General features: G+C 48.5%; 1 protein-coding gene across 1 annotated transcript in view; it reads left to right on the forward strand.

The window, feature by feature from the left end:
- LOC144729577 (uncharacterized) overlaps nt 1–15,607 on the forward strand; it is a 39,551-nt gene that overhangs the window by 12,812 nt on the left and 11,132 nt on the right. The window contains exons 3-4 of the mRNA XM_078609926.1: nt 4,662–5,222; nt 13,289–13,630. Coding sequence (XP_078466052.1) covers nt 4,778–5,222; nt 13,289–13,630 — 787 coding nt within the window. The 5' untranslated portion in view covers nt 4,662–4,777. The remainder of the gene's footprint in view (nt 1–4,661; nt 5,223–13,288; nt 13,631–15,607) is intronic.

Here is a 15,607-nt window from a genome sequence, read left to right on the forward strand (position 1 = left end):
TTGTCACTGTAACGTGTTGTGTATGTTGCCAACGGCAACTGAAGGCATGGCAGGCCGTAGCTTGATAATTAGCGATGCAACGCCACCGAGGATGTTGATGGGATGTGTAAGATTCGAATGTATTTGGGATTCGTCGAGTTCACCATCATCCTTAATGACCAAGTCTCACAGAGCCGGACCAAGGCACCGTTGTAATTGCTCTGGTTAATTGTTAATGTCTGTGGCTCAGAAAGCCAGATGATGGCTCCCTTATCTATAATGCATCGGCTTCAGTGTTTATATCTGCGGCTCATACAGGCAGACTAAGGTCCATTATGAATGTTAGGTTCCTGTGTTAATGCCCAGGACGTACAGAACTGGGGCAAGTGCTCCCTTGTGATTTCTGGTGTCTGGTGTGGATCGATGTTTGGAGCTCGGAGCGCTTTGCTCGTGTTTTTAGGGTTCACTCCTCATGTCCAGTCTTCAAGCTTCAGACCGAAATGATCCTTGGATATTGAGGTATCTGTCTTGATACAGTAAACGCTGGCTATAAGCATCTCTTATGAATAGATATCCCTTCTGTGTCGCTTATCTTTTGAATTCACGGGTTTCCAATCTGTAACTTCCCTTTTCCCAACTCGTTTCCAATCTCGGATATTTCTCTTTTTAAACATGTCTCTCTTTTATATACTGTATATATCTCTCTTTTAAAAGCATAAACCTCCTAGCTTCCTCCTATCTCTTTTCTGAGTACATCTCTGTTCAATTCTTCATGAATTATTCCGTTGCTGACCCACGGCCCCGAGCATGTTAGTCAATCCGGCCCTCAGTGCAGGAGGTTTGGATGACCCTGGCTTCAATTATTCACTCTAAACCTTCTATTGTGTATTAACGTTATTTATTTATTCTATATACTGGGGTGTGAAAGTTGCATGCAGTAGATAGGCTCACACCCAGTATATGTAAACAGTCATGAGTTGACCAATAACACCTTCATATATAGAGGACCACAGATCTCGGGTAATCGTCTGTGACAGTTGGGCCCGTGGCTCCTGCTCGTCTGTGGTTCCTCGCGCCGCTGAGTCGTTCTCTCTCTTCAAGAGCGGACGGACACCGCGTCGACGTTGCTATTATTATCATTCTAGATTTGAAGCTTTCGTGACTGCAAGGATTCATACCCTTAGGTTTTTTCGGTAAAGTCACGTAGGTAAAAATAAAAATAAATAATATAAATGTATATATTATTTATTTTTATTTTTACCTACGTGACTTTACCGAAAAAACCTAAGAGTATTATTATCATTGTTACATAGAGTAGTAGGGGTTTGTTTGTTGTTGGCATTGTTGCCAATTCAGAAGATGAATATGTTTGGTTTCTCAATAGCGTGTCAGACACTGTAAATTAGACTTGTTTACTCTTCTCCCTGCTGTAATCTGGCTGTATGCGCTGCATGCATTAGCTCATAATGTACGTAATGCATTCATAATAAACAGGAAAGGGGTCTGTATCGTTGCCAACAAAACATGACACTCAAGTCCATTGACAAATGGACCTTCTGGCAGCAGTGTTTTATAGGAGCATTCTCGTCAACAAGGCAAAGCATGGACCACGTGTCACTTTTCTAAAACACACTTTGCTAATATCCAGTTTAGACTTCTCTGAAACTCAGAATCAGAATCTTTATGTAGACTGGAGTAATCCGATGAGCTATGAAGCTCTTTATCACACATGTCCAGAAGGGGCTGGTCAGCGAGCTAGTCCTGGGCAAACCCAGGACCGGTCTCCCTCTCTCGGATTTCACGTGTCATTGTCTCACAATCTGCTCGTGTGTACTGCGCGATGAGCCCGGCCACAGCTAACATCAGCGGCGAACCATATTTGAACGGGCCCTGTGGCATGGCCAAGCAACCACTTCAACAGTCGTGGCATGCGGAGGCCTTCATCCAGCACTGGACTGCGCTGTCCACTGCTTTTGTACAGACGCAGCACAGGGCTGATCACAACAACAACAACAACGACGAGGATGCACGTCTTCGAGCGCTGCGTGCTGTGCACTGATATTTTTGCACGGTGATTTTCTTTAATATGTAAAACGAAGGCATTTATTGCTTCAACCTTGACTCGCCTGCAATTTATATAGGATACGTATCAATAATGCAATGCATATATTGAGGAAGCATTATCTCTAGACATGTGCACAATGTTTTCTATTAGAATATGTTTTAAAAAAACCATTTTGAATTCCCCCGATTCATACGAGGTATTGTGCGGAGGTCGTGTCATTTTTATACTGAATAGGAACGCACAAATGGAAATTGCATAACGTATATTCACCCGCTGCATAGGGCACACTATTAAAATCGTATTTTAATGTTCCCATGAATGTTTTAATACTCGGTGCTGTGATTTGATATTCATATGTAGGTTATTTGACGTAAGCGCAAGGCACCGATGTATTTTCCAACATTAATGCGCACAAGGCTTGTGGATATGTGGTATTTGTAGCATGCGTATTTGCACAGACACACACACACGACAACAAGGGCACACATTTAATCAATCTAATAGTGATATATATGCACATTCGAACAAACACTTTCCAATTGTTTATATGTCTATTTCCAAGGTGGGAGATTGCTTAAATATCGCCATCCGCTTGGTCCAGCTGAATTATAATAACGAACACTTTCCTCCACTGACCATCATTTTTACACCCTATCAGTGCAATCTTGTTCATTTGTGTTTTGGAGTTTAAATTGTTGATACTGGATGGAGGTTTTTTTCTTGTGGATGGTAATGTGTCCAGGAGCTCGATGTGTCCAGGAGCTCTGCCAATGTCGAGGTCTGCTGCTCGCCACGACAAGAGGGCTTGAGGAGGAGAGAGTTCGTGTCGTCTTGCTATCCCTCCTCCTCCATTGAAGGATCACAGACTACAGTGGCTTTACTATGTGGCCCATCGCTGTTGGGTGCATGACCACTTTAATTTTCCATTCGTGAAGGAGATGTGCACTCGGCCTGTTGATGTTCTGATGTGGTTGGTGGTCACGGCGGTGTCTTCGAGGGCGAGGAATGTCAGGCAAAATACATTTGCGGAGTTGACGGAGATGGGCGGGTGGCTTGGGAATTGTCAGGAGCTGCAGCACCACTGAGATCCTGGGATTGAAGCTGGGCAAGCCACCAGTGAATGAGCTGGGTTCTCTGCTATAGAGAGTGTCAGTCAGCACCATTAGCAATGACTGCAAAAAAAATATCATCATATTAAATGTGGAGTGGGATGACTTAGTGGCTCAAAGGTCGTTTACGGATAAAGTAGCGTCATATGGTTGCAATGTGTCGGGGTACGCAGTGATTTATTTTAACTGATGCTTGTACATACAGTATACCTATACTGCCATAATTGTCAATCCACTGCTTTTATGAGGTGCCTCCCAAATGCTGTGCAGGTCATTGGGGGGGGGGGGTGATTTGGCCGTACTTGACCATGCTGGTCCGTGTGGGTTGGTGAGGATGGGGAGCACAGATGCCACATGATTGAACGGCATGCACTGCTCTCCGCTGACGATGTAGCTCCACAGCAGTCTACGCCACATGTTTTATGTACGGTGGGCGCCCATCCGAGGGCTATCCAGGCTCAAACCCGCTTAGCGTCTGAGCTCTGGTGAGATTGGGCACATCCCAGGTGATTCGGTCGTAGGCAGTACGATAGACTTGCACATAAAACATTTATTCCCGATTAAACTTGCCAGATGTCAGCTTGCGCTGACATCTGGCAAGTCAATGCTGATATTGACTTAGCCACTGAAACGGATCTAGAAGTTCTACCCCAGTAGACACACACACAACCTTTGGCAAGCGGAGATGAATGGCGAGGCACACTGCGACACGTTGTGCTGCTTGCGCCAGTGTGGTGCACATCTTGGCACAGCTCGAGAGTCAAGTGCAGTAACGTTTCGCTGCGGACATGCGCTCGCCAACGTACAGCGGCGTGAACCTCGTGCAGAAGTAAGACGTGAAAACGCCCCCCCCTCCACCCCCCACTTTGCCATCGATGACGGCACAATGGATTCGGCAGGATGTAAATGCGAGCGGTGTTAAATTAATTAAGGGGACCGCCGAAACATCGCCATTAGTCAGAGGCCGCAGACCCAATTGTCCCGCTCCGCACACACGGCAGCCCCCTACTGTTAAGTGCACCGTGAACCATTTGCTGTCTGCCATCTCACGGTCAATGCATCCATGATTGATGAAGGCGATGTAAGCGTCTCCCAAATTGGTCAAAAGCCATCGCACCCGTTCACAATAACAGCGACGGTAATACTTTGCAGTCGACGGTCAATAGGATGGCTGTGCACGCCCACCGTGTGCTTGCGTAAGGTTGCACAGGTGGCGATTCTTCTTCTCCGGGGCCTCAATGTGACGTGCAAACGCCCGCAAGCCCCTTCCTTCTACGCGGCTTTGCCAAGAGCCCCTCTCCACCTTCCTCCACTCTGCCTCCTTTCGCACCTCCGGAGGGACCTTGCACGGCCTTAATGGAGCCCTCCGGAGTGCGCCGCTCTAATCCGCGTGGTACGCGTAAACGATACCGTCTTGTTCCATCATTGACCTGTTTGATGCAGAGAGCCGTTAACGCTGTATTCACGTCGTATTATTAATGATTTTTTTTCTTCCTTCTGTTGTGAAGACGCTTATTTTCTTCCACCATGAGGAGATTTTGCACCAAGTTCGGTATTTGAAATTCAAAGCGAAGGACACGGGCAGAAGAAGGTAAACGATCGCGGAGGGAGACACAGGGCGGCGATGGCCTTTTCGGGAAACTTTGGCTCGCTGTCCTCCTGGGTGGAGCAGCTGGGCTCCGTTGTGGAGCAGGCCAAGAACTCCGTGACGGAGGCTATCGGGAACCTGACTACGGAAATCACAGGTCCCACGCCGACCAGAAGTCCGCCGACGGACGCCGCGGACGATTCGCGAAGCGGCAGCCAGCCCGACGACGGCGAATGGGAGCACCGCAACGGGGGGCGGTCGCCCGGCTCCAGCCACGGAAGAGGCGACTCGCGTGCGCAGACGAGGGCGCAAGCGGTCGAGCGCTACGACGACGACGACGAGGAGCGTGGCGACGGCGAGCGGGACGAGAGGCCCACGCCCGTGCCGGAAGATCCGCGCCGATCACGGAACTCGAGCAGAAATTCGTACGGCGATGGCCACCACGCGGACGTCTATCGTCAAGGGAGCAGCAGGAACTCAGGTGAGAGCGGCGAGTCGCTTGAAAAGGCAGCCGAGGGTTGACCGTGTCCGGCGGGCGGGTGGCGTTAGATGGTACGAGGGTCACGGGGTGTCGTCTCCAGATGCTCGGGGGAGTGGCACTGGCCTCGCACTTGTGCCAATCAGGCTGTACAGATCTGGTCTCTCACTCCTACCGCATTTTCACGACACGCTCGCCTCAAAGGGGAAAAAGCGCATCTTGTAATTTGGAGAATATGCTGCTGATAACGGCGGCGGCTTCCTGCTGACCTGGTGCAGCGGGCGCCACACGCATCGATTCGCGATGCACGGGGGGGGGGGGGGACCGGGCGCTGCGAGGAGATGGCCGCTGCACCCTCGTGGTGCTGCTGCTGCTCGCAGGACTTGGGCCTGGGCCTACTGGCTGCCTCCCTGGCTGCCGGCTCTCTCTGTCCTGCCTCTTCTCCTGTTTCCACCGAGACGAGGAACGAATCTGCTCGGCTGTGTGACCTTTGTCTTCTACTTCCTCCGGAGTTTTCAAGCATTTAAAAGGAAACGATGGAATGGACCTCCCAGCGCTCGCTGTCTGCTGACCGTCTCGACTTCACGGCCTGCACCCCCCTGCGGCCTCTTTGCCTCTCGACGTATCCAGTTTCTTGCAACTAATGTGAAGACCTTTCTTCTACCTTTGCTTGGTGTGATCGTTTGCCTTTGACATTGACAATTTTGTTGTCTAACATCTGCATTTGATAAAAAAAAACACACTGACCCCCCCCCCGCCAAAGGAATGTGGAGTTGTCATCCTGGCAATGGGCTGCCAAGAGAGATGAGCGCCGCTGCATTCGTGTTTGAACACGGGGTCACGTCGACGTTGAATATTCGCATTGCAATGTGCGCGGGTCAACGCCGGCACATTCTCATTTCTCTAAAGAACAAGAGTGCGTGTTCGGTGCAATGTTTCACTCGGAGCAAGCCGGGCACAAGAAGGTGCCGGTGATCGTGGCGGGCGCCAATGGGAGTGAGGTGGTGGTGGTGGCTTGCTGACGTCCACGGCGGCGGTGTTGGTGGTGCCCTGGCACGAGGCTCGCGGTGCAGTTCTGCACACGGCCAGCAGATGGCGGCGTAGCGCCACCCTCGTGGTTGTGCCCACTGCGGTGTAAACAGCGTTGCTGGTTCCGAGTTGATGTTGGCATCACTTTATTTAAATCGGCATTGCTCTTGTACATTGATATTGCTGTTGGGGTAATAGCTCCAACTTTGTCATGAGCCTTTCACGAACAGGCGACGGTACAGCCCATCGATACCTCGCTCATGCCGCTGCTGGCGGAAAGGCCTCCACTCGAGCGGGCGATCTCGAGGAGTCGCTCGCGAGGGTATTTGGCCTACTCTTTTACGCTGGTAGCGCGTTTAGGACGAGTAGTGGGAGTGCCCATACTTCACTGCACGCGATCTGGAGATCTGCTAGCCGCGGCGGCGTACCCAGTTGCTCTGCTGGGTGGAATGAGGCGGCGTGGATGTATGAGACTTGCCCCTTTACTAACAGGTCTCATGATGACTTGCCCCTTTGTTTACACGACGTTTCGGGCCAGCACCTCCTAGGTCCTGCGGAGGGCCGAGGGGCCTTCGGGATTCAAGTTCAACGGCGATGGCTTCATAGGTTAGAATGAGTGAAATCTAAACTACTAAGTAAGAAATGGATATACAATAACATCAAGGATTTTTTTTCAAAAACAACGTATTTACCATTCAAATCGGATCAGTGGGGTTTATTAGTAATAAATCGGCATTTTGTGACCCCCCACTGCCACTGTGTAGCATATTATTAAGTGCCAGGGACTCTATGAGATGATAGGACAATAGTCTGAGTCCATAATTGGCAAAAAGTAACGGCAAAGCGGTTATAAGCGACTCACAGAATTGTGCGCAGTTGCGTATACAATGCACGACTTCCCTGAAGGCATCAACACCTTCAGCGAGTGCGATGCCGAACACACAACGCAGTTCGAATTCGACCCTCGATCGATGGCTGCGCCATCGCCGCACACGCGTCGAATGAAAAGCAAAGGACAAGTCCTTACTTACTAACAACTCCTCTATCATTTTTCATTGCTGGAGGGGTTGCCCCCCCTACCTGAAAATCCTGGCTCCGCCATTGGTTACAACATGTAATAAAAGTCCCCAAGTTTTTATAAATCGATAGGCCAAGTGTGAAGTGTGTAGTTCAGTAATGAACGTGACATTTTTCTTTACCGAAATTGAAGCAATGCAATTTTGTTCATAAATGTTTAAAATAAATGTTTCTTGTCTTCTTCCTTTCTCTGTTTAAGTGACTTGACCTTTTGAAAATGAAACTCGCTGACTTGCTACGCGCTTCCACCGTAGAGGCATCATCGTCGCCCGTCAGAGTCGTGCTGCTGGATGTTCAACTGTTCAACTGATGGCTCGTAAATGGGTCACCGGTGGCGTGAACGCGTCGCGCTAATCTGAATGTCATAAACCGCATGTAACGTTTCCCACATTTTAATTAAAAACGTTTACCGACATAAAGAATACATTAAGGCAACACTTAATTGAATACAGTCACGTTTCGCACTTGCTATGCCCTAAAAAAATGCGCTTGAAAAAATGTCGGACAGAGTAACAAACTCACACTTGCCCCATTATAGTAGTGTGTGTGTGTGTGTGATGAGGATAACAAGGCGATATCACGGCAGCCCTATCGAGCTGTGGGGTCAGTAGGAGGCATGGGGGGAGGTCAGCTGCTAGGTGGAGGGGGTGGAGGCAGCAGTAGGGACGGGGCTGTGGGAGAGACCGTGGGACACCTGAGCAGTGAAGATAGTCACAAGAATTGCTTTGAGGCACGGACCTCTCCCAGTCTATCGCGTTGTCTGCTGTGGGGAGTTATGGTTATTGATTGACCTTCAGTCTAATGGCGTTACTGGGGAGCGATGTGCGAGGTGAGTCACCTATCTCTCCCATGAGTGAGTCCCTTATCTGCCCCATGTAACGCCATTGTCGAGATACTGTGAGTCACCTTACCCAGATCACAGAGATGCTGTGACGCTGCGTTGATTATACCTTCAATATTCAAGCTCGCGGCGAAAGCATCGAGTTGGGTTAGAAGCAATGTTTTCCGATTCACGCATGCTGCATGCAATAGGTTCACCCCGTTCAGCCACGAGTAGACGCTACATTCACCACAATGTAGGTTCTCAAATCGATCGTGGCCTTGAATCGGAATCATTAATCAGAATCTTTATTTAGACTGCAGGAGGAATCCGATGAGCTATCAAGCTCTTTTTTCACACGTCCAGTAGAGGCCGGTCGGCAAGTTACAATCATCGAATGGGCCAGGGTGGATCGTTTCACTTGCGCCAGGTGCCACCACTCGTTCCTCTAGCGCTGTTTTGTTCTGGAGTAATTTTAACGAAGCAGGAACATGATTGAAGTTTTTAATTGCAAAGCGGTTTTCCAGTTTTTTTTCCAAAGCTATCGTTGTTTATTTTCAGTCTTAATGAGTTACATTTTTGTCAATATTTTTATTGTGTAGAGGAGTTTCTTTTTAATATCAAGTTATAATATGTTATTTAATGAGTGATCTTAAGACCCTTGAACCATAAACGCATATCTTCCCAACCTTGGTCATTGCAACACTGTGACCATCATCACCCTTACGCTAACCGGAGGCCCAGTAGGTCGCTGGTTGTATCAACAACCGGATGAATACATTTTATTCGTGTTTTCATGTTTAAAGATGACAGCAAAATGCAAACACTCGCAGTTTTATCAAATCAATAAACATAAATAATTCCTTGAAATATTTTTTGGATTTGTGATCGAAACGTCATGGTTTTTTGTTTATTTTTATTTATTAATTGTGTAACTATCTACGTGACTTTACCGAAATTCCCAAAGAATATGAATTCCTGCAGTCACGAAAGCTATAAGTCAATAATTCCTTGAAATGTTTTTTTCGCCATTAACATATGCATTACAGTTAAAATAATGCAGTAACTGGAGTTAAATATTAGTTTCCCTGAACGCAATGGGCTCTGCTGCCCACGTTAATATCACGGTCGGCTCTTCGTTATACCGGGGAAGGGAGTTGTGGGATGGCCCAGATGAAACGTAAACATCGGCGAGGAGGAGGTGGAGTCGGGGTGTTCCCCTCCGGTCGTAGACTGGTTGTGAACGTGTGGAATGTGGTCGTCTGTTTATTCTTGCCGCCTCGGTGCCATCGCTCCTCCTTTGCCGACGTGCTTTGCGGTCACGTGGCCACCGAGTTGCCGACCCTCGACGAGTGCGGAGCAGCCGATGGCTAAACCGTCGTGCACGTAGAAGGTGCAAACGAGCTCCGCTTCGATCTGAGCCGGAATAATAATATATAATTATTATGAAAATAATTATATATTATTATATCATTATTATAATCATTATAATATAATTAATATTATAATATTATAATGAATCTTATAATATTATAATCCACCCCGTGGATTCTCGAGAGCTGCAGATTAGTAGACGCTCCGGATTTTAAGAAACCAGGAACACGTTGCTTTAAAATACAAGGGGGGGTGGCGGCGGGGAGGGAATCGTGCGCCTTACAATCCGGAGAATGGGGTCATCGTAATTTAAACGTGTGGACGATTTGCACGCACGTGACGCAAAACAAAATGGCTGTCACCGGGCAGAGCGTGGGGCCCCACCCGCGTGTGCACAGGAAGTTGTCTGGTTAAGTCGGTTATTTGTCATCGAAATTGAAAATCCTTGATGGTTCACGGAAGCATTATGGACCTGCCATGGATCGCCACGAGTCACGAGAAGGCGTCTATTTTATGACTCAAATTTGGCAATTTGCATCATAATGGGGCTGGCTATGATGTTCTCCCGGGGCCAGTTTCGCATCCTGATTGAAAATGCTCCAAACACGTCGAGTTGGCCATTCAACTCGTGCAGGGTGACGGACTAATCGACGCATTTCCATTCGGTCTGATGACAACAAACATCCGTCAAAAGAAAAAGTTGCTTCTTAACGTATAATTAATTCCTATTTATGTAAAAATGTGATGTCCTATATATTTTTTGTCACATACCGGTTGCAAAATATACTTCACATACTGCAAAAAAAGATTGCCATCTGGAAAAACATGACTGCGTCATCATACAGTGCATTTCATTGCTCACCGTGATGAAATGCAGTCGGTGAAACGTTATCCCTCGAATGAAACTCGGTCGCACGCGTAGCGGTCTCGCTCGTTATGAGTGCAAGCGTCTGGTTGCAGCGCCCTTCAATTCTTGACGCAAAAAAGCCACTCGCACCAGCGTGCATTAATCCACTTGCTACTTTCAAAGGTTATCCATTCGCTTTCATCCCCCTTCTGTGTTGCTTCACAGTTCCCCACTTCACAACAACGTCCTCGCCCTTTGCCACGCTGAACTTTGTTCACCTCCAATCCCGTCTCTTCAATACCGTCTACGCACAGATGCGAGTGTCTTTGCGTTGCCCCTCTATTCTCTGCCCATGTATCTTTATCATCTACAAGGAGCATTGATGTCACCCTGTATCGGTTTACTGCTTGCCGTCACCCTTGCTGTGTCGGTTTACTGCTTACTTGCGGCTCTTATCTGTGCAGATGACGGGCACACGACCCCACAATAACTCTCGATTCACTTTAAACCATAATCCACAACATCCACAACTGTGTTCCCACGCAGCGTCCGCACACCCGCTGTAGTCCCTCCGTTCTGTCTGGCAGCTCCCTATCGTTTGCTTCCTCTTAAGCGTTTCCACGCCGCGCTGCTCATCATGGCGTCAGTGTCGAGGATAATACCTTGACCGTTTTTCTGCCATCCTCCAAAATGCTCTTCCATGACTTCACAGATTTAACAAATACAGCATCAGTGACGGACCTCCGCCGATCTGGATGAACGGGGCTCTTGTGTCAAGGATCTATCGACCTCATTCCCAACGTTTCCGTCGATAACTCTTTTATTCTGGCAGCGTGCCACAGTAATGTTACCCTTCTGTAATTTCCACACTTCCTGTGTCCTTATAAATTGGTACAGTTATTTTCTCCCGATCCATTGGGGTTTCGCTTTCTCTCCATAGGCCCATGTTCTTTCTAGCTCCGTCTAATGACGACCCATCTTCATCATCCTAGTCAGCCTCATGTTCTCCCACAGCACTTTCGTCTCCCCTGTGACCAACCTTGAGGAATCCTTGAAAGAGCTCCGTCCACAAGTCCTTGCTGTTCCTCTCTGTGACCTGCGCTCCCCTTTCATCCATACAATCCACGTGTCCTCCTCTTTTTTTCCTCTCGTTCTTAACTGATAACGTTGCTGCTTTCATTCTGTACCTTCCCGTTTCTCAGTTAACTCCTTCTAATCTGTCTCTTCTTTTACTTTCCTTTGGGTCTCCTGGTAGAACATTTTGAGTGCTAAGGTTTAGCAGAACATTAGCTCGCGTCATTGTGGTGAATATGAATAACAAAAGAGATGCTACGTCTCCATAATTTATCTGTCTCTCCACATGAAAGTATATTTTTACACAACCCATTGGCCCCAAGGCCGTCTGGGAGTGCATGAACTCGGCAGCATTGATTTGTGTTGCATTTTATATAATTTAGTGTCACACTATGACCAATATCTTAAAGAGAGGGCTCTTGCTTATAACATCTGCCACTTAACCAGCATTGATTCAAGCAAGTTTGACTGCTGATGAGACAGTATATGTGGAAACTGGTCCAGAGTTTGCTTGTACTGAATCAATGCTTCTGAATCTGTGTACTTTGCTGAAGGCCATGGGACCAGTGGGTTCCGTAAGAAGTACTCGGGGAGTTTGTTTACCATGACAGGAAAGATGTAAGAGAGGTCAATAGGTGGATCCAGAGAAGGCCTGGGAATTCTACAGCAGTGTGAAGGGTGTAGTTTGCGAAATGGTCGAATATAAAAAATATTTATTTTCCAGCAATCCCATACCTGTCAACCCCTTATCAGTGCATACCTTATTACAGACCAATTGAGACCTTATTGGTCACCTCGTGCCCTTATAAATCTCAACGTTCATCCTACAAAGTCCCATCACAGGGGAGAAACACAAACAAATTGACAAAAAATGTTGTTGCCCGTATTGAAACGGCTGTGCGCCGTATGCACCTGAAAACTCAATTTCCCTGTACAAGAACACGGGTGACAGGGTTTGTAATCCACGCAATATGCGGTGGAAACGTGGCTCAAGGGAGAGGATAGTAACATACGGTCAGCAGGAACGGAGTTTTTTGGTAAGTGTGGTGAGAGAGACGAGAAGAGACTCAATAAAGAAGACCGTCATCCGGGAGAGGCTGTGAGTGGGGAAACTCGGCGAGTAAAACCGAAGGGACGACGTTGTCATGGTGATGGACGACGTCGTGATGATGGTAATGGACGCGTGAGAAGGACGGACAGAGAGACGTGTTGCCGAGACTGGTTTATGAAATGGCAATGTCAGGCAGGCTGGTGGCTCGGGTTGACAGGGCTGAGCCCCCTCAAGTATCATGTCCAGCTTTCGTACCCACCCCCCTATTCACACAACACGTTCATACAGACCCCATTCACACACTCGCACACCCCATTCAAGCATATACACCCCATGCACACGCTCACACACACACCCCATTCATGCCCTTTGGGCATGTCAGGCTGCCATGTGCTCTGCTCGGGGAGAACCTTCTGGTGATGTCTCGTGTGCAGTCACTTTTTTGTTATCAGTTATTTAAAAATATATTCATCAAAATAGATTTCCGTCTCCCAAAAATGTATTTCTGCCCCGCAACGAATATTGTGAATGCAGGAAATGGTGATGGATGTGACGATGATGGCGATGATGAACCTGTTTAATGAAGCGTGCGTTTATGGTCTGTTGTTGTGACTTGCTGACGTGACCCTGCTGGACATCTGTGAAAAAGAGCTTTCACAGCCCATTGGATTCCTCCGCTCTAAATAACGAATCTCATTCTGAAAGTTGTTCCTCTCCGCGTGCAAACTTACAAAGCAATCGGACGCTGGAACATTTCTCTTTCCGCTCTCCGTGTGCTCCACCCGGCCCGGGCCCAGCAGTGCGCAGCTACGGAGGAGGAGGTGGCGGAGGAGGAGGAGGTGGTGGTGGTGGTGGCGGCCGCGAGGAGGAGATCGACGGAGATGACGTGTCCTCGTCGGACAGCGACGAGGAGGTGATGGGGAAGTTCGAGGAGAGCGTGTCGCGCTCGCACAGCTTCCGCTCTGCCACCGCGTCGGAGAGGGCCGTGCAGCAGGTGGCGACGGTGGGCCGCACGCAGGCCGGCCGGGCCGCCACGCCGCGGGCCGCCACGCCGCGGGCCGCCACGCGGCCGAGCCCGACCCCCACCGCCCCCTCGCCGCACGACGGCTACAGCAGCGGCGAGGCGTCACTCGACGACGGTGGGTGCACCGCTCCCTCCTTCCCTGCCTCCATCCCTCGCACTCTTGTCAGCGACGTAACGGCGAAAACAATCGCACGCCGCTCGAGACGATGCATTTACACGCCAATCTCCCCTCTTCTGGCATTGTGAGAGTGGTTTCTTCCCGTGATACGTCCCATTTCGTGTTTTTTTTTGTAAACCTCAGAGGGAGCTATCCGAATTACTCTCTGTTCCCTCCGGTTGTCCCTCTTGCATAAGACTTGTTGACGAGGGGTGGTTGGATTTGGACGCTGCCGTGATCGGGCAGCTTCGTGAATTTCCTCCCAAGCTGTCTGCGCATCCCCTCTCCTGGCGCCTAGCCTGCGCCCGCTGCGTTTAGACCCGACGCAGATGTGAATTCCCGTCATCGTTGTGTGCCCTCTGAACCGGGTGTGTTGTTAAATAAACACATTTAGTTCATCGTCGCTTGTGGCAATTAACATAACAATGCTGAATAAGTGAGCACTCATGCGATAGCTTTGTTTATTTTGACACAGGTAAAACCCATTGGGCAATAGTTACATGAATATTACCTTGGCAGAATGTAAATCACGTTAATGATTTGAGATGAAGTCAGAAATACCATAATGTGTTTTTGGCTTTGTTTAAAGCACAGACGAGAAAATGTCTTTACGGTTTATAGTTTTGGCAGTTTGTGAATGTTAACGGTGTGATAACCTTGGTGCGTTTTCACGACAGACCCAGGTTACTATGACACCAAATCTAAACTCATAAAAAGGTGCATTATACATTGTTCAATGCAAAACACAAAGAATGAATCCCCGTGTAAGTGTACGGGATGTTACATAACGACCACATCGATGGGCGCATATGTAATGCACTGACACTTTCTGCATACATAATCACATCCCAGGCACCTTGCACCGCGCTGGTGTCGCTGCGGCTGACCGTACTTGGCTTCAGGCAGGGTATAAAGCTTCAGGCAGGGTATAAAGCTTCAGGCAGGGTATAAAGCTTCAGGCAGGGTATAAAGCATCTGCCTGTCACCTCTGGACTCGTGACTTCATTTCGGCCGGAGCAGTCCGGGGCTGGGCTCCAGAAATGCGTCTCCCCCCGACCCCCAGGGGTCCTGGGTCCTTGGGGATTGGGGACTCCAGAAAATAAGTACAGTAGATGTTCCTTACTCTATTTTGAAAAAGTGTTGCTTACACGTCTCATTGGGCGCACGTTTCTCCTGCGAGCGCATCCGTTCAGCAGCGTTGGTTTCGACATTGAGTTGCTCATGAGCAGAGTCAGGCTTGTTTAAAACAGTGCTGGTGAAATGCCCAATGTTTAAAGGCAGAGACTCAGTCTGTTTGCTGTGGGTCCTAGTTTGGAGGAAAACCGATGCAGGTGAGGTTGGGTTGTGGGTGATGTCAGATGTTGATTTAATCTCCCACAAGGTGCAATGAGTTGTCAGCGTCCGCATTGCCAAAGTGAGTGTCTGGATTGTGTGACTGAGATGTCATGAGCTTTTGCATTGTTGGGCATCCCGTGCAACAAATCTAGCTGTTTTCCCAACATGACTGATGTCGGCCTGGTGTGATGCATATGACTGTGACTATGCCTGTTTGAATACGTCTGAGCCAGAATTTGGAATTAATTTGCCTCCTGGAAGCAACATATTTGGTGTTGCTACGAGTGCCCTTGTCCCCTCTGCCTTGTTTCTAATTACCCTCGGATGGCATCCTGAAATCTCGTTTATCTTTGGTAACTAATACAGCCAAGCAGTAGCACGCCCCGAGATCACAATTCCCCTTTAGCCAGCACGGTCGTACGACTCTCGCGGTGACGGAGTGCACTCGCTTGATTTTAGTTGCGTCATTGCCAATATGTGTCGGTTCATGATCGGCAGTTAGTGATGTTATCGGCATAATGAAATTTGACGGAGGTGGTATGGATGGTATCTGCAGTGGAGATGCAATTGCATTGTGCATACAGCAGGCTGCACGTGGGA

The sequence above is a fragment of the Lampetra planeri genome, chromosome 33 (assembly GCF_965212315.1).
Source record: "Lampetra planeri chromosome 33, kcLamPlan1.2.h2, whole genome shotgun sequence".
Lineage (NCBI taxonomy): Eukaryota > Metazoa > Chordata > Hyperoartia > Petromyzontiformes > Petromyzontidae > Lampetra > Lampetra planeri.